Raw genomic sequence first — 26033 nt, 5'->3', positions numbered from 1 at the left:
GATACCAGTCAAGTTACTTCGTCTCTCTCGCCCTCAGTTTCCTCATCTAGACAATGAGACAGTGATAGTACCTACTCACAGGGCTGTGTAAAGATTAAATGAAATGATGATGTGAAATGTCCAGAATGGGCAAACTGACAGAGACAGAAAGTAGATTAGTAGTTGCCTAAGGCTGGCGGGGATGAGGAATCAGAGAGTGATGGCTTAATGGGTACAGGGTTTCTGTTTGGAGTGATGAAAAAGTTGTAGAACTAAATAGTGATGATCCTTACACATTTCTGTGATTGTATTCAAAACAGTTGAATAATAAACGTGAATAAGTGTATGATATATCTCAGCAAATTATATGTCAACAAAGCTATTGTTAAAAAAAAGATAAAATGAAGTGATATGTGTAAATGCTTAGAACAGTGCCTGGCACATAGTAAGTGCTCAGGAAGTGTTAGTGACTGCTACTGATATCATTAGTGTTACAAATAGGATAGACCCTCATGGAGCTTATGTCTTGCAGGTGACTCGCTGACAGGCAGGCACTGCCCCTTCCTATATTAGATGAACAGTTCACTGGGCCCACTGACAGATGCAGAGGGCAGAGAATAAAGTCACAGCATCAGGAGCCTTGAAGCAGCCCTTGGCAACTGCCTGTAATGATTTAGTAAACGTCCATTTTTCCGGAAAGCAAATAACTTAGATCTTTCTTTTCTTATGTACCATTTTCCTGAGAAAGAAACCAGTGATAAGCAAAACTAAAATCAGGGGTCAATTCAAAGCAGCCCGTTTCAGGGTATGGCCAAGAATCAGAATAGTCTCTGTAGTGTATACAGCAGTAGGAATATAATGTTATGTACGTGAAACTTATATAATGTTATAAACCAATGTTACCTCAATAAAAAAAATTAAATAAAAAGAAATTTAAATAAAGAATCAGTCTCCTCCTACACCACCTGCCCTAAGGCCGTGCGGAATCCTGAGGGACCTTCTGAATCATCAGCAAAGAAAGTTCTGCTTCATCCGGTGCTGGTTGTCCTCTCATCTTTTGGAAAGTTCTTTGGAAAACCCTTCAAAACTGTGATAACCAGAACATTCATCTTACATGGTCTCTTCATCCACGCAACTTTTTGCCTGAGTTGGAGTGTGCGATATATTTTTACTCTGAGTGTTGCCCTTGCAGAACATACAGACACAGATCCCTTCTAGATGTTCTGTTTTACTTGTTTTTGTCTCTCTTAGGAAGTAAAAGTTAATGATCTGTACTTGAAAGAGCCAGCTAAAAATGATATTCAGAAATAAATACGACATGTTCAAATTGACATGCACTGAACTTTATTCCGCCTGACTTGAGGTAGTTGTTCTGTGGCCATACCTGAAGGTCACACTTGAAGCAGCAGTTACCATCTTCCTCTTTCCTTCCCATTTCTTTCTTTCTCCTAACACTTTGGTTTATAGGAACTGGCAGCAAGTAAAGGGAGAAACTGAACTTTCAGCTCAGCCCTCTGCTGAATAAGAAGCAGGAGGAGTTCATGGGATAGCAGGAGCCCCTGGAATCTGATGGGGAACGGTGACTCTATGGAGACGTATTCCCCTCGCCCCCACGCCGGAAAAGTGTTGCATCCGTAAGACATCTGCCATCCCCTCAGCTGGAGCTGGACTGTGATAACTTTTTAGGATGTGGCGTGCGGCTCTGCTTAGGGAGAAAACAACTCTTCCTTTCTTCCCAGGGCCCGCTGTCATTGTTAAAATGGCTTGCTTACTCTGCACTCCCTGGATACCGCAATACTAGAAATCCCTACCTTGCCCTATTTCGTGTTGGGTGGCATGGAGCGATCTCAACGCTTGTGAGAATGTGTGACCGCTAGGCTCAGAGTGTCCTTGCGGTGTGTAAGTACAACCATTGTGCCTACCCCGTGCGCCGGGCGGTAGGTGTGAGTAGGGACGACCAAAACCAGTGGAGGACACGAGGAAGGAAGAAGAGGAGCGAGAGCTGAGGTGAAGAGGCCCGGGCTGGGCACCAGGAGCCCCGGGTCTTAGTCCTAGCTCAGCCGTTTTCTCGCTGCAGGCACAGAGCCGCTAACTTGCAGGTTTGTCTGGTCCCTGACGGCCCCTGAGCAAGTGGACGCCTTGGGCTGTGTTGCCCCGGACAAATCATTTAACCTCTTATCTTGGAGGCTCAGTTTCCTCGTCTGTTCAAGGGTGTGATATTAGCTTTTCCTCTCTGGGTTGTTGGCAAGAACAAATCGAGTGTTAGAGAGAGTGTTTGGGAAAGGTGAAAGGGCCTCAGAGTGTAAAGCGTCGTCATTGAAAATGCCTGGGCCTTTTCGGTGTCTTTCCTAAGTACGGGGAGATTGGAATTGCCGCCGTGGTAGACTTTTCTTCTTGCCTTAGTTGAATCTGTCTTCTGGTATTAATGTACACGTGAAAATAGATAATTTTTCTTGAGTTGGCCCATATGAGAATTAGTGTCAGTTGTTGGTGTCAGTACTATTCACAGTGAAGTTATTCGAACAATGTAGCCATCCAACTTGCAGAAGAGGCATTTTTGTTTTCTGTCCATCTCTCGATTGCTGTTCGGATATAGAGAGTATGGGGCCTGACTTTGCACCTTTTCAAATGACTTTGGGTGTTTATTCGGCTTGTGAATGCAGACTCTGTGGACGTGTTTCAAATGATGGGGTATGGATGTCTATGGGGATTAGCTAGGGCACTGGATTCAGTCCCCAAAGCCTCTGTAGCCCACTGTGGAAGGCAGTGCGCGGCCCCTTCCCCCCCCCCCCCCGCCCCAGCCTCCACCTGGGCAGCTCGTGTCCGCGTGTCAGTGTCAGGGCACAGGGCTCGATGTTAAGAGAGCTTTCTTAAGAAGTGAAACTGTCCTCAGACCTGACTCTCTCCACCTCTCCATAGTGCCGGAAGCCACCTAGTGACCCCCAGGAACCCACCAAGAAAAGCCCCAGGGGGGCTTCAGATTCAGGAAAAGAGCACAATGGAGTCAGGGTAAAGCACAAGCACCGGAAGCCAACAAAGCCGGAGTCCCAGTCTCCAGGAAAACGAGCCGACGGCCACGAGGAAGGTAGGCCCCGCGGGTCCTGGCCCTCTTGATGGGCTGCGGAGGGATCCCTGTGGCGGGTGTGGTGGGGAGGGGCTCTGAAACTGACCGGGAAAGTGAGACTTCCTCACTGTGGGAGAAAGATATCATTTGAAAAAATATATTTATTTATTTGTTTGGCTGTGCTGGGTCTTAGTTGCGGCACACAGGGTCTTTGTTGCGGCTTGCGGGATCTAGTTCCCTGACCAGGGATTGAACCCGGGCCCCCTGCGTTAGAAGCACGGAGTCTTAGCCACTGCACCAGCAGGGAAGTCCCAGGAGGAAGATACAATTGACACCTCTGAAATCTAAGCGGAGGGAGGAGGGAGACGGGCGTGGGGGCTTATGCTGCTCCCCCTGGTTGCTAGAGTGAGGCACACTCTGAAGTGGTGCTTTTCAGACAGACAAGAGTCAGTCCTACAGCAGAGTAGCCAACCTATTACCCTGCAGCGGGTCTAGGCTCAGAGAAGAAATAACCCCCAAATGGGGGTTATTTACACTGTTTTCTCTACCTTTGGTATATTTGGAAACTTCCATTATAAAAGTTAAAAATTAATAGCTAGCTAGCTAGAAGGGTTGGAGGAGTCCTAAACCCTTATTATTTAGGGACACACAGGATGTTTGGGTTGGGGAGGTGTGTATGTAACGCGTATGCTCTGCCACTAATAGTTCCTTGGTGCCCTCAGCAGAGAGAAGCCCGCGTATCCCTGCCCGTAGTAGCCGGGGTTCATAGCCTTGCCTGTCTGACGAGACCTGCCTCTTTCTAGTCTGTTCTTACATAGCTATCCCTGCTCCCATCTTCCTGCCTTGCTCAATCCTCTGCGATTCCTGGAGGTTGCCCTTCTCTGGGACCTGCTCCAGCTCAGTTATAACGTTGTGGAGGCGCAGCAGCCTCACAGTCGTCCGGACAACCAGGCCTTCCACTTTGTGGCGTGCCGGCGAATCGATGCCGTGCACTGCCTTTTTTGGTGTCAGCAAAAATGACCCAACTCCCAGTTTTCAAAAACCACCGGGAAAAGCTCCTTCTCTAAAAGAGATACATAGGTGATAGCGGCATAAGGGGAATTAATAAATGTAATACAGGGAGGAGAACGCAAACCCTCCCTTGAGTTCTCCATTTGAGCCTCTTGGGTTGGGAGGGTGGGGGAGGCTTTCCTGTCCTGAGACTCTGATTGTGATATTTCTGCCTTCTGCCCTGAAACCACACACCACTCCAGGTTCCTTGGAGAAGAAGGCAAAGAGCAGTTTCCGTGATTTCATCCCCGTGGTCCTGAGCACCCGGACACGCAGTCAGTCTGGTGAGTGAGTCTGAGGCCGAGGCCCATCTTTGCACTTCTCTGCAGAGAGGTAGAAGTCTGGTCGAGCGATTTTGCCATTGGCCCAGGTGGAGAGTTGGGAATTTGATTCACCGTGCCAAGATGCCCAGCTCCTTGCAGAGACGAGAGAGCCCAGGGTAGGAGCTGGGTCGTTGCCCACGATTTTAGGATGATTTACTTAGCTTTTCATAACAGGGATTTGACATCTCTTGTTGGCAGCCAGTGGTGGAAAGAGGAAAGGCCTGTGCCACTCAGGAAAACTGGTTCTACTCCAGGCTTTGGCACCTCGTGATTTTGGGGGCCAGTCTCTGGCACAGACATTTAACCTTTGGGCCTCTGTCCCCTTTCCCTGTGTGCCAGGCATCATGCAAATTGGAAATGGTCACTGAGTCGTCAGGGCCAGCAGAATCACCTCTGGTCCCCTGAACTTGTATTGGTCAACCCCCAGTGTCTAAAAAAGGATAGCCCTTTCTAGCTACTACTGTGGCCTGCTAGCCTCCAAGTTGGTACTTAGTGCTAGAAATGGTTGCCCCGGTTCACCCAGATTTCCATGCAAAGTGGATGGAATGGGGAAGCAGGGCACCGTGTAAACTCAGTTACCTGACATTCTGTTAACGGGCGCCTCAGCACATGGAGAGCGCGGTGGTAATTGGGGCTCGTAATGACGGCCTGAAGGCCTCGAAAAATCCTGAAGTGTCCTCTGAATCATCAAAGAGCGATTACATTACAGCCGTTCCCATTTTAGTGTTAAACACATTGTAGTGTATTTGATTCTTTGGAAATTGGTGATCCCTGTGTGATCTCTATGGTGATTCGTGTTAACCAGAATATTAGATTAACTAGAACACTTCGTTCCCTGCCTGGTCTGTATGATGGAAAGTTTGCTGGATATTTGCTGTCTTTAAGCGGTCTGACTGACTGACTTGAAGCTTTGGTCAAGAGCCACTGCCACTCTGTTGGCCTCGAACCTTTCTTTGTTTTTTGGCTGCACCACGTGGCTTGTGGAATCTTAGTTTCCCCAACCAGGGGTTGAACCTGGGCCCTTGGTGGTGAAAGCGCAGAGTCCTAACCACTGGACCACCAGGGAATTCCCTCAAACCATTTCTTTCTTCTGCTGACCTCGCTTGGGTTTGGGGATTGTCGCGTTAATAGCCGCGCCTCGAGAGAAAGATGGTGGTATCTCGGAGCTGCTTCTGAGAAACATGTCAGATCTCTTGGATCACTAAACCGGGCCAATTTAGGACTGTGCTTGTTGTTAGCAGAATTGAAGGCAGGCGTGGGGAGGAAAATGGCCTCTTGGCTGGGTGGCAGAGGAGGGTAGGAAAGGTCCCATCATCCTGGGGTGGTGGGGAGAGGAGGGGGAAGTGCCTGCCCCACCGGTGAGGAACAGCTGCAGCGGGGCGGGGGGTGGAGCCGGGGAGAAAGCTCCACCCCTGGACTCTTGGCTGCTCAATAGGAGGTGGGGTCAATGAAGGGAAGAGGGCCTGGCTGAGGAGCGTTTGGATGGGACTAACGCAGGCTGTGTCACAGGAAAGGGGCTCCTCCTTGCTTCACTTTTCCTGAGGCTCTTTGGTGACAGCTCTGCTTGCCCAGGGTGGCTCTGTCAGCAAGGTTGGGGGGATCACATAGTGAGCGTGGGCGGGGGCACCGTGTCAGTCTGCCCTCCCTCACCCTCCGCTAAACCCTGTGGCCCTTCCCTGCCCCTCAGACAAGTCTTGGCACCTTATAAGCACTAAGTAAGAGTTTGTGGAATGAATGAAAGTGGCAGAGCGGCGTGGATGAGGAAGGGTGTGTGGTTTGGATACTTGATAGCTGTGTAATATATTGGACTCTGTAAAGCGCTTAAGGGTGAATTATCTCATTTGAGCCTCAGAACAGTCCTGTGAGGTCAGTAAGGCAGAGAACAGTATTCTCATTTTATAGACGAGGAGACAGAAGTGAAGGAACTTTCTGAGAGCATACAGCCAATAACTGGCAGAGCCTGAACTCGAACCCAGACCTTCAAACTCCTAATCCAGGGCACTTGCTTCGACACCATACTCTTGGTCCTTTGAAGAGGTACCTGACCGTCCTCTGTACATCCCGTCCACAGGAAGCATCTGTAGCTCCTTTGCTGGCATGGCAGACAGTGACATGGGAAGCCAGGAAGTCTTCCCCACCGAGGAGGAAGAGGAGGTGACCCCCACTCCGGCCAAGCGTCGAAAGGTGAGAAAGACCCAACGGGACACCCAGTATCGCAGCCACCATGCCCAGGACAAGACCCTGCTGAGCCAGGGCCGCAGGCACCTGTGGCGAGCCCGAGAGATGCCCTGGAGGACAGAGGCTGCCCGGCAAATGTGGGACACCAACGAGGAGGAGGAGGAAGACGAGGAGGAGGGCCTGGTGAAGAGGAAGAAACGGAGACGGCAGAAGAGCCGAAAATATCAGACTGGGGAGTACCTGACTGAACAAGAAGAAGAGCAGCGGCGGAAAGGGAGAGCAGGTAAGGCCGGCCAGGGGCTGCTGCCCCGGGGAGCTGCTGTTCCCCGCCCCCAAACCACAGTGACTCTGGCTTCTGGGGACCCTCGGGCATCGTGGGTGTTCCCACCTCTGCCTCCTCTACGCCAGCCAAAGGCCTCTGCACCCAGAGAAACATGGTGCTATGAGCTCCAGCTGCCAGAGGGGGTCACTCAACTCCAGTCCCGAGGTCTTGGCTTGGGGTTGAGATTGAATGACATTGGACTGACCTACAGGTGAGCTGAGGACATGCAGCCCCGAGCCCTCCAATTTTTTATAGAAGTCTGAACCTGTGGGCAAGGCCACAGTGACGTCCTTGGTGTGGGACAACTCAATACCAGGGAGTTCTCTGGTTGGCTTGGGGGAGTCGGGTCTTTTGGGAGGTTGGGTTTTCTCTCCTAGAATCCTGGCTTCAAGAAGAAAGAGGGTATTGGCTGCCTTTCCTGGGATGCCTCCAGCCCCTAAACTAAAAAGAAGCACAATGGTTTCCTCAACCCAACAGAAGAACTTCAAGTAGAAGCGGGCACAGCTTGGCTTTCTTGGTTTAAAGCCACAAAGGTTATTAAGAGGCAGAGTGAAGCTTTCAGATGACATCATTTTTGTTGGACCTGCAGGCATCATTTTTGTTGGAAGAGCAGGCAGCCCAAGGAGAGAACACCAGGCTCTGTTTGGCCACGTTAGACGCTATAATATGTAATCAAGGAGGCACAGACTGTCACCAAGGCTAATATCAGTTTGTTCTGCTAAGTGCTCTTCGGGCCCATTCCTATAGTGGATTTCTAGATGAGCAAAAAGCACATCTCTGGGTTCAGTGAGAACACACCTCTGTCTCTCACTCTCTTTCTCTGACCTCTGCCCTTGCAACAGCAATTGATTGGCTCCTATAATGTATTCGTCCTGAGCTGCTGGTAAATATCTGCAGTCTCCATATTAGTGAAAACTGAATAACCACATCTGAGTGGGTAGTAGATTCTGGGTTTGCTATAATGCAAAGAAGGCTAAACCTCACTTCCGGCTCTGTTGAAGTAGAGGTATATACAATACCCGTTCCTACACTTAAAAGAGAGTGATCGAGCCAATTTTCATCAACCGTGTGAGAGAGTGGAGATGATTTTCCCAGTTTTCTGCCATAGCCATATGGATTGGTCAGGAATGAGTTGTCAAGCAGTTGGCCTCAGCCACTTGTGTTAGGATGAAGAGGAGCTTTTGTATCACCCAGTCTTCTCTAATGAGATCTGGTTTCCTAGAAGCTTGGAAGCTTCTTATGGAACTTATCGGCTTTTGGAACCAGAAGGACCTTCGAGATTACCTGGCCCAGTTTTCCACCCAGTGCGGAGATCTCCACAGCACTCTTGACAGGTAGCCTCAACTTAACCACCTCCAGGAGCATGGGAACGCCACTCAGCAAGGCATCCTGCTTGTTGTGAAGGCAGCTCCAGCTGTCGGAAAGTAGATCACTCTCCCTCCGTGTGTATGTCTACGGGTTTTGAGTTGAGTTTGTTGGCTTTGGCCTGTGGTCTGGTCACCTTCCTCTAGATCTGATGGTGACTCTTCATGAAGGAATTGCCTGGCAAACATCTCTTTTCTCCGAAAGCTCTAATCCCTCCTATTGCTACCCTCTTTCAGGTTGACATCAGAGAGTCAGGCAGAGACCAAACGAGACAGGCCACTTTACTCCTGTCTGGGCCTCATGATCTTTCCTTTCGTCCTTGGCTTGTGTCTCTCTCTTCTTGATTTGCAGAGGGGATAGGAAGAGCCATTGCCACTCATACACCTGCTACCTTCACTCTCTGTTCCTTTCTGTGCTACTGTGAGGCTGCTCCACCACAGTTGATAAACTCCACAGCCTGCCCTGCCCTGAGTACACAGGGAAGGGGCTGCTGCTTTTCCTGTGGCACTGAATGCTGTAATATGGCGTCCCTGTGTTTCCTGCGGTCCTCACAAGGCACGGTTCTGTTCCTTCCTCTTTTGCCTCAGCCCAAACTTGTTGCATCAAAAGGCCTGGTTGAGAACGTGCTGGCTGGAAGTGCCATTAGAAGCCATCCAGCACAGCAGTTCTTAGACAGATGTGGGGACCCACTAGTGGGTTGGAGCTAGTTGGGAGGAAGGGGTGGTATGGCAGCTGGCCTTCTAAGAGCTGTGCATAACCTGCAGACAATTCCTCATGCTGTAATGATGGTTCCTACATCCGGATCTGCCCTTGGTGATTTCACACGTAAGAGCGCATGCAAAGGTCAGGGGAGGCGAGTTGAGAACTCTTGGATGTTGCTCAACCCCCTCGTTTCAGAACCTGGAGAAACTGAGGCTGCAGTCACTCACTTCACAGACATACTGATCTTTTGCCGTGTACTGGGCACGGTGGCTAGTCCTGTGGGGGAGATAAAGAACACATGGGCATGGCCCTACCTAAAGAGCTTACACTTAAATAATACGATAATGATACCTTACTCTTTATAACACTTTACAAGGGGTTATGTGGGTTTCATGCTCCCCATTTTACAGACGTGGCAACTGAGGCTCAGGGAGATTATGACCTGCCCTCAGCAGTCACACTGCTAGTGGCCAGGTCATGTAACACTAATGCTGAGAGATAAGGATAAACTCAATCTGTCCCCCTACCTCTGGAGTTTAGGACTGACCCTGTGGGATGAGGCTCTTGGTAATGGAGTTCCCAGCAGGCCTTTTTGAAACTGGAATGTGCTCTGTTCAGTGAGCTATGGCTAGAATTAGAGATGTTGCCCAGTGTGTCCCAGTGACTTGATTTCCAGTCCCGGAGGGCAGCAGGTTTCTGTGATTGCCCACCAGTTAAGTCGGCCCATGGCAGCTTCTGGTTTCGGGGAGTTTCTGTGGCTTTGATCTTTGTATGCTTGGAGAGAGACCAACAGGGCAGTCAGGCGGGTAGAGCTAAGGCTATGAAGGAAGCCTTCTACCATTTACTCCCCACCCCAGTATACTTCACATTTCACTTCAGCAGAGCTGCTAAATTTGTTTTCATATTAGAGTGGGAAAAAAGACAAAGTGGGGAAAAGCTGAAAAGAAAGTTCTGATTTGCTCTGGGCTATGGGGGAATCCTTTTAAAAGTACCCTCATCTTAGGGACAGCCAGATGGGCCACCCGCTGCTAGCAGAGCTGGGAGTTGTCTCCTGCGTGTAGAAGAGGGACTTTGATGCGGAAGCACCGCGTCCATTCGAGAAGCATTTAGTGGAATAGTCAGCACCGTGCCAGATATGGGTAGCAAATGGTTACACAGCTTTGTACTGAGGTTCTAATCCCCAAAGTCCTCTGATTCAGCTTAGAGGAAGGCGTTGCTTTTCTGTGTTCCATTTCCCTGACATCCATTCTTTCCTGTTTCTTGCCTTCAGATTTAAAGGCCCGTAAGCAGAAGACTTCCTCCCAAAGTTCGGAGCACCGCCTCAGGAACAGGAACCTTCTCTTGCCCAACAAAGCCCAGGGGATTTCGGATTCGCCAAATGGTTTCCTCCCAAATAACCTAGAGGAGCCAGCCTGCCTTGAAAATTCAGAAAAGCCATCAGGAAAACGAAAGTGCAAGACCAAGCACATGACGACGGTCTCAGAAGAGGCAAAGGTACATTACCAGCCAGGGGAGATGTAGAGAAGGGGCATTGTGGCGGCCAGGGCTGGGCTAGCGTGGCACCTTTTCCAGGCAGGCTCCTCAGTCAACAGTCTTCTGAGTGAGTGAGTACACGGCGGCGGCGGTGGCGGGGGGGGGGGGATCAAATTAACCCATATTTATTAAAATATTTTAAACTAGTTCTAGAAGGGTTGGGGTGTGGATTTGAAGAATGGGAACTAAAGTTAGAGCTAACGAGAAGCATCTGCAAACTATGGGGTTTGGCCCATGATGGCTTTTCCTTGACAATCCTTGAATCTCCTTTGAGTTAGGGAAGAGCTAAAGAATATGGCAGCATGTTACCCTGAATAGCTTGTTAACATCCAATCAAGAAGCTTTTGTATGGGCTTAACTCACTGGAAACCAATCAGGGAGCTTTCTGAGTGAATCAAGGTAGAAAACAACTTACAGAAGCAAGGATGTTGATGTCCAGACAAAGGTTGCCTAAGGGTGGGGCTGAAGGAATTCTTCCTGCTTGGGCTGGTCATAGCTGTACTTCCCCAACCCCACTCCTCAGTTCCTTTGCTTCTCATGAAAGCAGAGGAGCAGGTAAGTGGGCGCTCACCAATCAATAGCCAGGCAAGCGTTCTAGAACCCCTGTTCAAAATTGACGTCTTTTGGATCTGACGTTCATGGCACTGGTGTTGAGTTCCGCATTGCACAATTCAAAAAAAAATTACACCGTCCTTATCCTGGGTGAGCTGTACCTTTGAGAGAAGTGAGGTTCAGGTTCAAATGTTTACCTGTACTGTGTGTTTGTCTTGACAACGAAAAAAAAGGTCCTATTGGGCTCGTTTTGGTGGTTGTGATCCTCACGGTTCTTTCCAGTTCCGGAGCAGGGATCGGATCCCTGTGTGGCACTGGCAAAAGGTAGGAGACCCAAGTGCTTGAGTCCCCCCTCCTTTCCCCTTCCTCGTTCTGGAATCTGGTTCCAGCTCAAACAAAGTACTCAAGTCTATTTCTTCATCTTTAAAAATGGAGATGATACTTCATGTCCTTTCCATCTCAAGAGGGTGCTTGGGGGAAGAAAGGAGGCAACGGATGTGAAGGGCTTTGAGAACAGTGAAGTGCTCTCTCTGAGGCTGGTGTACATCCTCGAGCTTCGGGCCGAGGTAAGAATGAGAGGACAGAGGCTCGGAGAGGCAAGGTAGCAGTGCCAGTTCCCTGGGACCCCCAGAGGGGACCTAGGCAGGAGTAGGGAAGTCTGCTCTGTGCCGGGTGCTCTGCTTGCATGATCGCTCTTAACTCCCACAGTAGCTGTCCTCATTCTGTGGTGAGGAAACTGAGGCTTGGGGAGGTTAGGGGACCTGTTCGAGGTTACTCGGTGGCCCAGGTGAGAGACTTGGGGTGTGAGGCCGGCCTGGCTGCCCCTGGTGCACGCCCCCCACTCTTTCCCTGTGTCTCCACCCTGTGAGTGGGTGGCTTCTGTCTATCCGGGAGACACTGGCGGAGGGGGCAGCCGGGCAGGGAGACACTGCAACCCTGAGCAGCTCTGGTGGAAGGTGGGTGTCCCCCTCCCCTGCTCTTCCCCACCCACTCAGATGGCCCCGTCCCACACAAAGGTAGCCAGCTGCCTGACGTTCAGCAGCACACGCTGGCGCTTCTGTGTGGTTATTCTGCCTGGCGCTGTGTCCGCTGAAATGTTCTCCCACAGGGGTTTTCTCCCTTCACAGGGCCTCCCTTTCTCCCTCCCGCCTTTCTTTCTCTCCTAGTCACCACCGCCTGCTGCAGTTGCCCCCATGGCATGGTGCTTTGTAGTGGGAAGCAAGGTGGCGGGAGGGCGGGGAACGCACCTGCAACACTAAAGCCGGGGCATCGGCCAAAGGCTTCTTCCCACAGGGGCTCCGAGCCAGGGAGGAAGGGGGGAGGTGGAGGTGGTCCCCATTTGCTCTTGCTCCTCCCTCAGGCAGCCTCCCTTGTCTCTGGCAACTCTGGCCCCTAGAAGGAGAGTCACCCTTTGGCTCCTGGCTTGGCTTAGCAAAAACCTGGGTACTTTACCCAGCATCCTCCAGTATCACCATAATGCACCTCTATCCTCCCAGCAGTAAAGCAGCATTCTAAACTCATAGCCGGCGCCTTCCTGCTAGCTGTCGTACCTCTCTGGCCTTTTGGGATGTGGACATGTAGCAGCTCTTGTCTTGGGATTTACCAGAGGAAACAAATGCCCTGGGACCTTGTCTTTTCCCTGCTTCCATTCCTTTCCTGACTTCTTGTCTTTCTAGGCAACTCTTCTGGCTGCCCAGGGCTCTACATATAGCTGCCTTGGGTCAGGTCAACAAACGCTTGTTGCAGTGATGTGCCCAACCCCGAGTTAAGTGCTGTAAGGAACAAAAGAGAAGATGAAAATGCGAACCCTGACCCCGGGGAGCTTCAAACGTAGCAGGGGAGGCCAGACTTGTCCGTGAAACAACTGGAGGAAATTGACAGTCAGACATAAGGCATTGGATTATGTGATTCAGACTAGGTGTTCTGGGTGTTGCAGAGAAAGAGGGCAGCGGGGACCAGAGTGTTGTAGAATGTTGTAGAAGACTCAGGATTTAAGTGAGACCTTGTTGCTCTAAGGGACTTGGGTAAGTGGGATGTATTAGTTGTCTATTGCAGTGCAATAAGCTACCCTAAGGTTTAGCAGCTTAACCCAACAATAAACATGTATTATCTCGTACACTTTCTGGGGGTCGGGAATTCAGGAGCAGCTTCGCTGTGTCTGGCTTGGGGTCTCCCGTGCATGAAGTTGCAGTCATGGTGTCAGCCAGAGCTCCATTCATCTGAAGGCTTGACTGGGGCTGGGAGGATCTGCTTCGAGAGTGGCTCCCTCACATGGTGGCAAGTCGATGCTTGTTGTTGGCAGGAGGCCTCCTTTGCTTGCCCCATGGGCCCCTCTAAAATGGATGCTTGAGTGTCCTCATGACATGGCAGCTGGCTTCCTCCAGAACGAGTGATCCAAAAGAGACCGAAGGAGAAGCAACATTGTCTTTTAGGACCTAGCCTTGGAAGTCAGTCACACGGCGTCATCTCTGCCTTCTCCTGTTGGCTACACAGATCAGTCCTCTCCAGTGCAGAAGGGGGCTACACAAGAGCATGAATATCAGGAGGTGGGGATCATCAGGGGCCATCTTAAAGTCTGATGAGGGCACATTCTTGTCCTCGGGCCCCCCAATGATTCATACCCTTCCCCATGCAAGTCATACGCTCCTCTCCCAAGGCCCTCCCAAAGTCTTGTCCACTTATGGTATCAGCTCCAGGTTTCGAATCTCATCATCAAACTTAGGTCCAAGTGCAGATGAGGCACCTTGGGTCTGGTTCCTCGAGTACAGCTCCTCGAACACAGTTCCTCCCCATCTGAAGTCCCCTCCCTTCGTCTGAAAGAGACAAGTTACCTGCCCCTATAGACTCACTAAACTGTGCTGGGCCAGGCATGGAAACCTGCTCTAGACATTCCAGTTCAAGATGGGAGGATAAAGGAGACATGCAGGGGTCATTCATGAGGAAAGGACACTAACGTTTTGTGAGCACCCACCTTGTGCGTTGTTCTGGAGCCGCTCTAGTTCATTATCTCAAAGACCCCGCAAGGGAAAAAATGAGGCTCCGAGAGGTTGGGTCTTGCCCCAGGTCTTATAGCTAGTGGCTGGCAGAGGCAGGGTTCGAAACCCGGTCTGTCTGCTTCGTGAGCTTGATCGCTTTCCACCAGCCCAGGTGGGCATGAGTGTGATCGGGGACACAGTGTGGTGAGAGGTGGGAAAAGCCCGGTGAGGGTTGGATGTGGGGGAAAGGTTTTTGCAACAAGAGTGAAAGCTTCCGCAGGCGTGCCTCTTCAGTGAAAGCTAGCCGTCTCCACTTCTCTTTACTCTGAGAGTCTGTTCCCGCTTATTTATCGAGATGACTTGTAAAAACCACAGTAAACGGGGACCGAGGCAGGTAAAGAAGGCATGCAGAGTGCTTGAGAGAGGCTGGGATGTCTCCTCAACCTGTGCTTTCCAATCCCATCGTTATTCCTTGGTTTCTGGGGTTGAGGACTTGAGCCCCTTAGCGTCTGCTCACCAGGTAGAAATGACTGGGGACCTGTTCTGATCTAGGACTGCGTCTCTGCTTTCCAGGGCAAAGGGCGTTGGAGCCAGCAGAAGACACGATCTCCCAAATCTGCCACCCCAGCGAAACCCACAGAGCCATGCACGCCCTCTAAGTCCCGAAGTGGTGGCCCAGAGGAGGCCTCCGAGTCACCTGCAGCCCGGCAGATCCCCCCAGAGGCTCGTCGGCTCATAGTGAACAAAAATGCTGGCGAGACCCTCCTGCAGCGGGCGGCCCGTCTTGGCTATAAGGTAAGGAGCCCCCCCCAGCCACAGGATGCCACTGCCCGAACATCTGTGGAGAAGCTTCTCCCCATTGGCTCTTCTGTGGCCTGGGCAGGGCTTGGTTTGGGGCTTGAGCCCAGGCTGGCCTCCTCCTACTGCGCAGACGGCCTCTGGGGCTGCCTTGACCCTGGCGTGTTGTGTGGGAGTGTAAACCCTTTTGAAAGGCAATTTAGGATGAATAGACCTGAAATGGTAACACAATATCATCCGGTACATTCCTAGGCCAGAAATGGGATTTGGGGGTTTTTATGTCGTCTTGAATTTCCCTGTGCCGTGGCTCCCCCACTCAGAGAGGGATGGGGGTGATCATCGCTCACTCTTTACATCCCTCTCCAGCTTCCCCTCGTTTTGGCTTCTGGTAGTGGGGCGGTCAGGAGTACATTGGAGGGGCAGAGATGAGCTGACCCCACCTTATGCGACTTGCCTATGGATCGAAAAGAAATTAGGAAAGGAAGCTGGTGTTTATTTTGTCGTGTTGAGTTCTCATTACATCGTGTCCTTTCAGCTTCACTGTAAGCCTATGGCAGTAGGTTTTACTAACCCCATTTTATAGGTGGGAAGATCAGGGGTTTAGCACTGTTAAGTGATACATCCACAGTCACTCAGCTACTACGTGTACATGTGAGTCTGAATTCACACCAAAGTCTTTTTGATTCCCAAATGCCAGGGTAGGGGCAGAAGCCTGACTCATTTGCCATCATTCAGTTACCTTGTTGGACATTTTTGTTGATGTGAGCTCCTCGACCATGTGCTTTTGCCCGCCACACCAATTATTTCCCCAGGATTTGCTCTGAAGGGTGGAGCTGCCGGGCTTTAGAGTAGGCCCTCTTTTTTTTAAGGCTTCCGACACCCATAACTGACTCATTTAAAGACAGCTGCACTCCCAGCCAGCCTGGTTGGCATGGGAGAGCCGCTTTGACAGTGTCTCACTGGCAAGCCACGTATCTGTCTCGAGCACCTCGTGTGGGGGCCTGGGTGGCTGCCAAGGGAGATCGAAAGAAAAAAATGATGACCAGCGCTTGCCCTTTAAGTGAACTTCTTTTACCTGGGGCCAAACCGGCTAACAGGAAACCACAGGCCAACCAATCGGGACAGGGCAAGAGCAAGTCGGGCAGCCTGTCACGGGAGGGAGGGAGGGAGGGAGGAGTAGTCTGAGGCCTGGAGGAAGAGGCAACATCTGCACTGATGAGGAGGGTAGGGGGCCTTGTGGGCCCCTGGGTAGAGGCAGCGGGCACACACAGGCTCGCGCGCTCGCCAGCTCTGGCCAGCCAGCCAGTGAGCTAGCTGTCAGTCAGGACGGCTGAGTCCCATCTCAGCAGGGCCTGGGGGAGCTGATGAGAGGCCCCTGGTAGCCGCTGTCCGCCTCTTTCCCTGAGAAGAGGGGGCTGCCCCTCCCCTCGCCACCAGCGTATTCATTCACCAGCCTCATCCTAGACTAGCTAGGCTGCTTCTAGGCCTGGAGTCCTGCTTCTGGCCCTGTCATCTCAGCCCAGGGAAGCTAATCATTGCTATGGATGAGTGACCATACTGGCTTATCCTTGGAACAGTCTTGATTTGAGGGGAGGGCTGGAATTGACTGCCCAGGGATAAACATCCAGCGATAGTACTTAAAACAATTAAAACCAGCATCCAGGGATAGTACTTAAACCAGTTCTTTCTTCCTTGTTCTCGAATTACTGCCAGGGGCTGTGCTTGCCAGCACGTGTCTCATTTCTCTGGTCTGGGGCTGTCTTGAAAAGCCCCAGACTACAGAAAGAGTGCTCAGACACTTGAGGCCTGAGGATTTAAGCTCTGGGTGGGCAGGTGAGCCTCTCTGAGGGCCTCTCACGCCAGCAAACCACACCCAGATGGGTATTCTCGGTCATTAGAATTGTCTCCCCATGGCTGAGGACACGGCCCAAAGTTGAGCCCCTGGCGATGGCACCTCAGGACTGATGTTGTTGGCAAAAGATTTTGAGATTGGCCTGTCAGTCTCTGGACTAAAGAGCAGGTTCTGAGACTCTTTGGACATTTGGAGAGCTTCAGACCTAACTAGGGTGATTTCCAGAGTTCGGCCTCTGTTTGCTCACGGTGCACCCCTGTTCCCACAGGACGTTGTTCTCTACTGCCTCCAGAAAGACAGTGAAGATGTGAATCACCGTGACAACGCTGGCTACACGGCCCTGCACGAGGCCTGCTCCCGGGGCTGGACTGACATCCTGAACATCCTGCTGGAGCACGGTGCCAACGTAAACTGCAGCGCGCAGGACGGCACGAGGCAAGAAGGCTGTTCCCCTTACCCCCCGCCGTCCCCCCTCCCCGCCCAGCCCCTCCCTCAAGAGAACCTGCGCCAGTTCGGACCGGTTTAGGGCAAGGCTGGATGAGTTCCTGCTGGCCAGTCCACATTGGTCACTGAGGGGAGGCTGGTGTTGTCTAGGGATCATCCTGTGCGCCTGTCTCAGGCAGAATCTCGGGCTTTAGGAATTGAGAGGTTGACCTTAGGGTAACGTCTCAGATTTGATTCTTGAATTGATCTCTGTATACTTAAAACAAACAAAAAAAAAGACACCTGCCATTGTCTTAAAGAAATTGCACCCATTCTCCTGTGCTCTATTCGAGGGCCTACTTCCTGGGTGAAACTGGGACAAGTTGCATACCGAGTGGGGGGACTTGGTCAAAGGATGTAGGCTCTGCTTGGCCAGCGGCCTGGTGTGTTGAGCAGCTCTGCTCATCCCTGCTCTGGGGCAATCATCTGGGTTTTTCCATTCATATCCCCCAGCATCTGCTCTACGCTTATCCTCAGTCAGAGACCCGTTGTGTCCTGAGCTCCAGAGCTAACAGCAGAGCTCCATTGTGCCACAGGGACCCGTCCCGTCATGGTGGGGGAAAGATAAGAGAGAGAAATGGGAGGGAGGAGAAAGGTAGGCGTAGAGGACAGTGCAGGCCAGCAAGTGGTTCCCCTGCCCTAAGTCTTACCCATGTTACACTGGGGTCATCTCAGTTTGCTTTCCCTGATGAGGTGGCCTGAGGCCTAGACACCCAGGTTCCCACTTGGGCCCTGCTGTTCTCACGCTGTATCACCTCGCAGGCCAGTTCATGATGCGGTGGTCAACGACAACCTGGAAACCATCTGGCTCTTGCTGTCCTACGGGGCTGACCCCACGCTGGCCACCTACTCGGGACAGACGGCCATGAAGCTGGCCAGCAGTGACACCATGAAGCGCTTTCTGAGCGGTGAGTACGGCCCAGACTCAAAACCTCGTTCCTGGGGCTGGTCTCTGATCCCTGAGCTCCTGAGACGCCCTTCATCTCCCTCCATCTCAAGCACCTCCCATGAGGGGCGTCAGCCCTCTTCACGGGCTTTCCTTCTGGTGGCTCAGAAATCTCTGTGAACTTTAAAAAGTCAGGAGGTCGCTTCCTCTTGTCCCTGTGCTTTGAGTGTCCACATCACGCACATCCTCTTCAGGGCCCTGGTAGCCTGTGGGGGACCCATTTCCCTGCTCGGTATGTTGGGAGGCCTCCCTGTGGGACAGCAGCCCCACTAGTAGCTTTAGTTGGGGGCAACATGTGTGGACTTGTGCTTTGAATGGTACGTTGGTTGCAATGAAGTGACACTTAACATTTTGCTTTTGTTTTTGCACTTTGTACTTTCTCCCTGTTGGTGATCAAAGTCCAACCCTTGGGACCCCTCTGATACTTTATTCCTCACACTCTGTGGTAACTGTGATGTTCCCTCTGCATCCTCCTGTTCCTTTCTCTTCCTCCCTCACCTGGCCCCTCTGGAAAAGTAGTGTTAAGGCCCTTGGCAAGGGCCACAAGCCAACTTGCATTTATTTTCTTATTAGCGGATGACAGCTGTTTGTCTGCAGTTAGATAGCTCTGCCGATTTGGGCAGCAGGGAGGAGGGAAGGAGGGAAGTCTAGCTTGGGCATGCTCAGTGGGAATCTCCTCAGACTTGACCTCCGGATGAAGGAACCCCGCCTCCTTCATGACATCACAGCTTGGCCCTTGCACTAGCAGTGACTTCTTCAGGCTGCCTGAGCGGCACTTGGTCAGATGGAGCAGCTGGGAGCTGTGTCGCTGATCCTCCTCGGAGGCTTCAGTGTTGGTGGTACAGCCCCTCTCGCCTGGAAGCCCACAGGGCCAAGGATTTGCCCGAGGCTGCTCCCTCTCTCCTGGGCTGTGGCCTCAGTCCCGAACTCCACCCACCCCCACCACCTCCCCCAGTACAGTCCTGGGCTCCCAACCAGGGGCTCATTTGTTTATTGAACAAAGGTTAACTAGGTAGCTGATGATGGAGGAAGAAACAAAGGAACCTGAGCTAAAGGTCCCCATGGAAGGAGGGCTAGGTGGGAATTGCCTTCTAGGTACTAATGAAAGCTGGAGGGGGAGCGATCGGAGGCCGCTGAGGGAGCCCTGACTCCTGCTCGGCCAGCCCCCATCCAGTCCTCAGCCAGACCAACTCAGCCCTGCCGGCCGGCCGCCCCGTGCAGGCCTCCCGCCCACAGCAGGAGCCAGCCTCTCTGGCTGGGGCAGGAGGACTGCCTCTTCCCTCTGCCGGCTCTGGGGTCCCAGGCCCCTGTCTGTGAGGGGTGGAGCCGCTTGGGGATGCTCCTTCAGGCATTTGTTTGGGGCCAGTGAGGACTCTTGTTCACTTTAGCTGGACCGTCACCGGGCGCGAGGCTCGGGGCAAGCCATCCTCTGTGGCCTCTTCCTGCATCCCATGCACCGCACGCACTCTCCTCCACGCGCACACGTGTTGTCTGCACTCCACACAATTCCCAGGAAAAGCTGGCACACAGGAACGTCCAGAGCATCTCAACATGATACAAGCACTGCACGAAGCTCTCCTTTGATCAGCAGGTCTCATCTAGGGGTCTCTTTGGGCTAGAGACTGCCCTCCTGAGGGCTTGGGGCCCTCTGGGTCCAGATAAAGCTGTCTCTGACCAGTTGTAAGCAAAGTCGCAGAGTCTTTTCTTCTCCGACCCCTTCTCCAAAATCCCCAAGGAGTTTGAGTGTTGAAACCATTTTAAGTAGTTAAAAAATTAGAAATAAACACTTTTTTTCTCTTCTCATGTCTGTTAACTAATCCCAGCTACTAGAAAGCCTTTTGATACCCCCTTAAACTAACTTGAATGCTAGTCTGTGTTGCAGACGCAAGAGAAGACTTTTCTTAATTCTGGCACTTCCTAACCTGTCCAGGATGAACACCTTCATTCACATCTTGACGTTGTTTTTCAACTTTATGGGCATGGAGCTATAACTTCATAGTGGGAGCCAGGAGCTGAAAGGAGTGTTAAAACTGGGCCACCTCTTTTCCATGCAAATACTGAGTGCCAATTGAAGACAGAGCCCTGACTGGCTGTTAGGGAAAGTGCTCAATCTGGCTAGGACCTTGGCAGCCAGGGGAGGCAGGCACCGGGAGGAGGGACTTGAGCCCAAAGGCTGTTTTGGGGGGATGAGAAGTGTTACTCAGGGCCTTTTTTTTTTTAAAAAAATTATTTATTTATTTATTTTTGGCTGCATTGGGTCTTCGTTGCTGCCCGCGGGCTTTCTCTAGTTGCGGCGAGCCGGGGCTACTCTTCCTTGCGGTGCGCGGGCTTCTCATTGCGGTGGCTTCTCTTGTTGCAGAGCACGGGCTCTAGGCCGCACAGGCTTAGCCGCTCCGCGGCACGTGGGATCTTCCCGGACCAGGGCTCGAACTCGTGCCCCCTGCATTGGCAGGCGGATTCTTAACCACTGCGCCACCAGGGAAGTCCCCCGACCCCGCCACCGCCTTTTTTTTTTTTTTTAAATTGAGAAACTCGCCTAACAGGACCATTTTGAAGTGAACAGTTCAGTGGCATTTTGTACATTCACGATGTTGTGCAACCATCACCAGGAGCTTTTTCGATTCCTTGAACCGGGTATTTCTCTTTTTTCATCTCCACAGCTCTCCCCTGCCCCAAATCTCAAGGAACCACTGGGTAGAGTGGCTGCAGGAAGCATCACGAGGTTGAGGGTTGGGGAGGCCCCTACACCTAGATGCCTCCGTGTGGACTTCTGGATTTCTTTTTACCTTGCCTGTCTGGCCGAGGTAGTTAAGAAGCTTTTTGCTCTTCATCCCCAAGCATTTGCCTGACCAAATTCTCCATAGATTAATTGTCTTCTTCCTCCCCTAGTGGAGATCCCACTGGGCAGCACATGAAGGCGAGTCCCTGTAGGGTGTAAAGGGCGGAGACGGCGAGCCAGAGAGATTATCAGGGTTGTGCCTCATGTCGAGCATCCCTTGTTTTGTGCAAGTCCCCTGTTCTGGAAAAGTCTGGGAATCAAATCCTCTTTTAAATATAAAGGGATGGTATCCTGTGTGAATTCTTTTGTAAAGCAGAAGATGCTGGTAATTCGTGTGGGTTGAAAATGTGGATTTTCCGACATTGGCTTGGCTTAACGCGAGGCCCATTCCTCCTGAGATCCTGAAGGGTATAGCGGTGCTCCTTCGTGCGTTCGTTCATTCGTGACTTTATAGAGCACCTGTTAGGTTTCAGGTACAGTTCTGGGTACGGGAGGGCAGACAGTGAACCTCTTCTCTCTCGTCCTTGGGCTCGGAACACCAAGCCATCCAAACCTTCCGAGAGGCCTTTGGAAGACCTCCTCCTTGGGCCAGATTACAGGCAGGCATGTGACTGATTTCCCTTTGACCCTTTGAAGAAAAGAATAATATCCAACCTACCCAAGGGAAAACAGATTCGTTTTTCGTCCTCTGTCAGAAAGAATGTGGGAGCTGGGGGGAATTGTTGCAGTTTGGGTTGGGGCATTGGAGGAAGTATCAGGACTGCTTTTCCTTCCACTGATGAAAGGGTTAGCAATTTACCACTTGAGGTCACTGAATCACAGGTTTTTGTTTTTCCTGCCAGAGACCTCAGCCATGTGACCCCATGTCGAAGACGGCTTGTTTTTTGTTTTTCTCTCCTTTCATGTCCCTCAGCTGGTGACTTGGTTGGAGGAGATGGGGAGGGGTATGATGGGACCCTGGGACATAGACATACTCTGATTGCCCGGGTCCTGGCTCACATTGAGTACTTTAAAAAAAAATTTTTATCAAGGCAAAATTCACATAACATAAGATTAACCATTTAAATTTATTTATTTTATGGCTGTGTTGGGTCTTTGTTTCTGTGCGAGGGCTTTCTCTAGTTGCGGCAAGTGGGGGCCACTCCTCATCGCGGTGCGTGGGCCCCACACTATTGCGGCCTCTCTTGCTGTAGAGCACAGGCTCCAGACGCGCAGGCCCAGTAATTGTGGCTCACGGTGTCTAGAGCGCAGGCTCAGCGGCCATGGCTCACGGGCCCAGTTGCTCCGCGGCATGTGGGATCCTCCCAGACCAGGGCCCGAACCCGTGTCCCCTGCATCGGCAGGCGGACTCTCAACCACTGCGCCACCAGGGAAGCCCAAGATTAACCATTTAAAAGTGAACAATTCAGTGGCGTTTAGTGTGTTCACAGTGTTATACAACCACTGCCTCTATCGAGCTCCAAAACATGTTCATCCCCCCAAAATGAAACTCCATACCCACTAAGCAGTTGCTCTCTACTACCACGCCCCCCCCCAGCCCCCCTGGCAACCACCTGTCTACTTTGTCTCTATGTATTTGCCCATTCTGGACGTTTCTTATAAATGGGATCATGCAGCATGGGGCCTTTTGAGTCTTACTTCTTTCACGTAGCATCACGTTCTCAAGGTCTGTCCACGTAGTGGCATGTTTTTAAGGCTGAATAATATCCACTCGTATGGATAGATCACATTTTCTCTTATCCATTCATCAGCTGACGAACATTTGGGTTGTGTCCACCTTTTGGCAATTGTGCCTAGTGCTGCCGTGAACACGCGTGAACAAATATTTGTTTGATTCAATATTTGTTTGTTTTCAATTATTTGGGGTATATACCTAGGAGCGGGATTGCTGGGCTGAGGGTTCTTTTTGAAGGCAAGGTAAGAGAAAAGAACTGAAGGTTAAGGGGAAGGCAAGGGAGAATCAAGGAAAAGGAGTCACTCCTCATCCTGGTTGTATGAGAAGACACGTGAGGAAACGTGCCTCAAAGCTGCCCCATCAAGCAAACCTCGGTCGTTCCTCTTGTATGCCACTCGTGGGCCTGTTCCGACTTCGGCACCTTTGCCTGTGCCAGTTCACTCTGGGCTGTCTCAAAAAGGCAGATTCACCTGCAAATGACAAAGATCTGTCGCCAGCGAAGAAAATTAGAGGAATGTGCCAGGGGCTCTGAAGGCAGCTCCAAGAGAGGAACCCCAGGAATGTGGTGAGCAAGGGCTGCTCTGATGGAGTCCTCGTGTGACCTATGCGGGGAACAACAGTCACTTGAATGCATATGTTCCGGACCCAGGCTGAGTAAGCACATGACTTTATAGTCTCGCCTTATAGTAATTTCTGCCACGCCGCCCACTTTTTTCCCCGTGTGTTTATTATGCTCTCGCTGTGTGCCAGACACCTGGGCTTCGGTACCAGGGAGACGGTGATGAGCAGGACAGACGTGGGTCCTGCCTTTAGGGAACTTATGATCTCATTCCTTTATCTTCCGGGACACCTAGCACAGGGCTAGGGCACACGATAGACACCTACCTGACAGATGCCTTTGGAAGGAATTACTTCCAACTCCCAAATGGCACAGGGTACAGAAGAGGAAATAAGCTGGCAGCCGTGACCTCAGAGTTTTTTCATAGAATGCACAAAAGATGTAATGTACATGACGAAAGGTTTTCCACTCTGGCTGCTCAGCCATTACTTGAATGCTTCTCTCTGACTGCCTTTTCCTCTCGGAAGAAACCCTTCATGTCCTAGAAGGTTGCTAGAAGACGATTTCTTTCAGTAGCTTACAACAGCTGATGGGCATTTTTGCTGATAGAATGTGTGACCCAAAGGGAAGTTATATTGGACCCTGGCGGTGCCTTCCATCCGGGAAGCTTAGCTCTGCTCCTTTAAGAGTAGCTGCCAACTTCCTCCTGGGATTTGGTTTTCAGGGGGCACCCTCACCTCACCTGTGCCCTCTGGACTCCCCCCTGTCCTGTTGCCCAGGTGTCACAACTAAATCAGCTTGCCAACTGTACTACGTGGCATATTGGCAACCACTGGGCCATGTGCCCACAGATGACAGTTGAATTTGTCATATGGAAACCTGCTTTTTGTCCACGTGGGGCTGAGAGGTGAAAAAATTCACCTAGATGATGCTTAGCTAGGGAACAAGGAGGCTAAGGGGTGACCTGATGTCTGTTCTCAGATCAAGTAAGCAAAGGGTTTAAAATGGGGCTTTTTGGGGAGAATTTGGTGGTCCAGTGGTTAGGACTTGGTGCTTTCATTGCCAGGACCTGAGTTCAATCCCTGGTTGGGAACTAAGATCCTGCAAGCCATGTGGTGCAGCCAAAAAAACACACAAAAAAAACAAAAAAAACCCGCACTGAGTCCTAACCCCTTAGCCTCCTTTTTTCCTAGTTTCACCCATGTTATAGTGTGTAACAGTACTTCATTCCTCCTAATGGAGGGTTGGATAATATTCCATAGTGTTTATCCACATTTTTTTTATCCCTTCATCAGCTGAATGACATTTGGGTTGTTTCCACTTTTTGGAGATTGTGAATAGAGCTGCTGTGGAACATTCATGTATGAGTTTTTATTTGAATACCTGTTTTTAATTCTTTTGGGTATATACTTAGGAGTGGAAGCAGTAGGTTTTCATGAGGATAAACTTGGCCATTCCCCTCCCCACCGTGTTTTCAGAGACGAAACAGAAGGAATTATGCTTCCTTATCTTACTTTGAATTGGCAAGATTGCGATTGGATATATGAACGTTGTGACCAACAGGGGATTGAAATCCTGGGATAGGTCTAGGATTCTGCTTGCAGAGTAATTCCCTACATCATTTGAAGCAGGGGTCGCAGGCCTAAATGCCTTCAGGCTGATCGTGTTAGAGAGCAGAGCAGGCTGGGTGGGGCCTGCTGAATTGGAGAATGCACATGTCGCCTCTCCCTCCAGCCAACTGTTGACATGTAGGAATGTGGATGCAGTGTTGCCAGATATCCTGATTTTTTTTTTTTCAAGACAAGTTGGAAATCCGAATTTTTAAGTGAAATTTCCCAATTTTAAAATGTTAGAAGTTAATTAAATTATAGGGGTTTGAAACACTGGGCCAAAACCTAGACAGTAAGCGGGCTAGATTTGGCTGTCGGCTGCTGGTTTGTAACCTCTGATGGATAGCAGGAAGTGGATTTCTCTTGGGTCGCTCCCAGCCCCTCTTATGGTCCTTCCTTTCCATCTCCCATTCTCCTAACCCCATATGGATATACTTTGCTTCTAGATTCCTTCTCTAGCCTACCTCCTTTTCTCACTTCCCTCTTTTCTTTCATCAGATCACCTCTCGGATCTTCAGGGCCGGGCAGAGGGTGATCCTGGCGTTTCCTGGGACTTTTACAGCAGTTCTGTGTTGGGTAAGCTTTCAGTGGGATTCCTCTCACCCTTGTCTATGACTCAGAGGTTTGAGGTCTGCCTTGGGTTTCACTGATTCTTCTCAAAGCCAGGAGTGACCTAATGGAGGTAGCCCTTCTTCACCCGTTAGTAGCTTACAGACCCTTTCAGCCCACACTCTAGCCCATGCCTCCCCCAGACTCAGAACTTGTTGGCCAAAACCAGGAGATGCCATTGATTTGGAGAAAGCCATCCGTCGTTAAGCCCTCTACCACTCCCTACCCTGGGCACTTGAAAACTTCTCTCTTTTCCAAGTCCCGTTCTCCTCCGTTGCTTTGTCCTAACCCTGCCAGAAGCGCCTATGTGCGTTGCCACCTCTTCTGGTGTCGCTCACACTCCAGAGGGACCCAGCTCCTCATCTGGCAGCTGCCATTCCCTCCCTGCCCCGCCCCCAAGATGCACACAAAGTTTCTGAGATAGCTGCTGTCTCCCGAGCCCTTAGCCTTCTGGCCCGAGCTTTCCTTTGTTGGAAGAGCGGTGAGCCTTTATCTGTGGCCGTCATCCGGCATTCACCCATTGGACCAGGGGCTGCAGATCGAGGGAGGCGCCCACTACTAAGCTTGGGGGAAGCTGGAGCAGGAGAAGCAGGCCACACCGAGTACACGGCTGGGGAATGGATCAGGCTGAGCCCCCTCCGGGCTTTTGGGGACGTCAGCAGGCAGTCTGGTGGCTTGG

The 26033-nt window shown here is 51.2% G+C and overlaps 1 protein-coding gene across 11 annotated transcripts in view; it reads left to right on the top strand.

Annotated features, from left to right (window-relative positions):
* Nucleotides 1-26033, top strand: part of BCORL1 (BCL6 corepressor like 1) — a 63264-nt gene that overhangs the window by 30655 nt on the left and 6576 nt on the right. For 10 of the 11 annotated variants that reach the window (XM_067023240.1, XM_059050916.2, XM_067023236.1 and 7 more), the window contains 8 exons: nt 2899-3064; nt 4297-4377; nt 6488-6877; nt 10254-10477; nt 14617-14838; nt 16962-17128; nt 17939-18084; nt 25244-25321. In XM_067023240.1, the coding sequence (XP_066879341.1) occupies nt 2899-3064; nt 4297-4377; nt 6488-6877; nt 10254-10477; nt 14617-14838; nt 16962-17128; nt 17939-18084; nt 25244-25321 (1474 nt within the window). The remainder of the gene's footprint in view (nt 1-2898; nt 3065-4296; nt 4378-6487; nt 6878-10253; nt 10478-14616; nt 14839-16961; nt 17129-17938; nt 18085-25243; nt 25322-26033) is intronic. The other variant, XM_067023242.1, reaches the window with a different exon arrangement.

The sequence above is a fragment of the Kogia breviceps genome, chromosome X (assembly GCF_026419965.1).
Source record: "Kogia breviceps isolate mKogBre1 chromosome X, mKogBre1 haplotype 1, whole genome shotgun sequence".
NCBI lineage: Eukaryota > Metazoa > Chordata > Mammalia > Artiodactyla > Physeteridae > Kogia > Kogia breviceps.
Note: the sequence above shows the minus strand (reverse complement) of the source record. Positions and strands in the feature narration are given on the sequence as shown.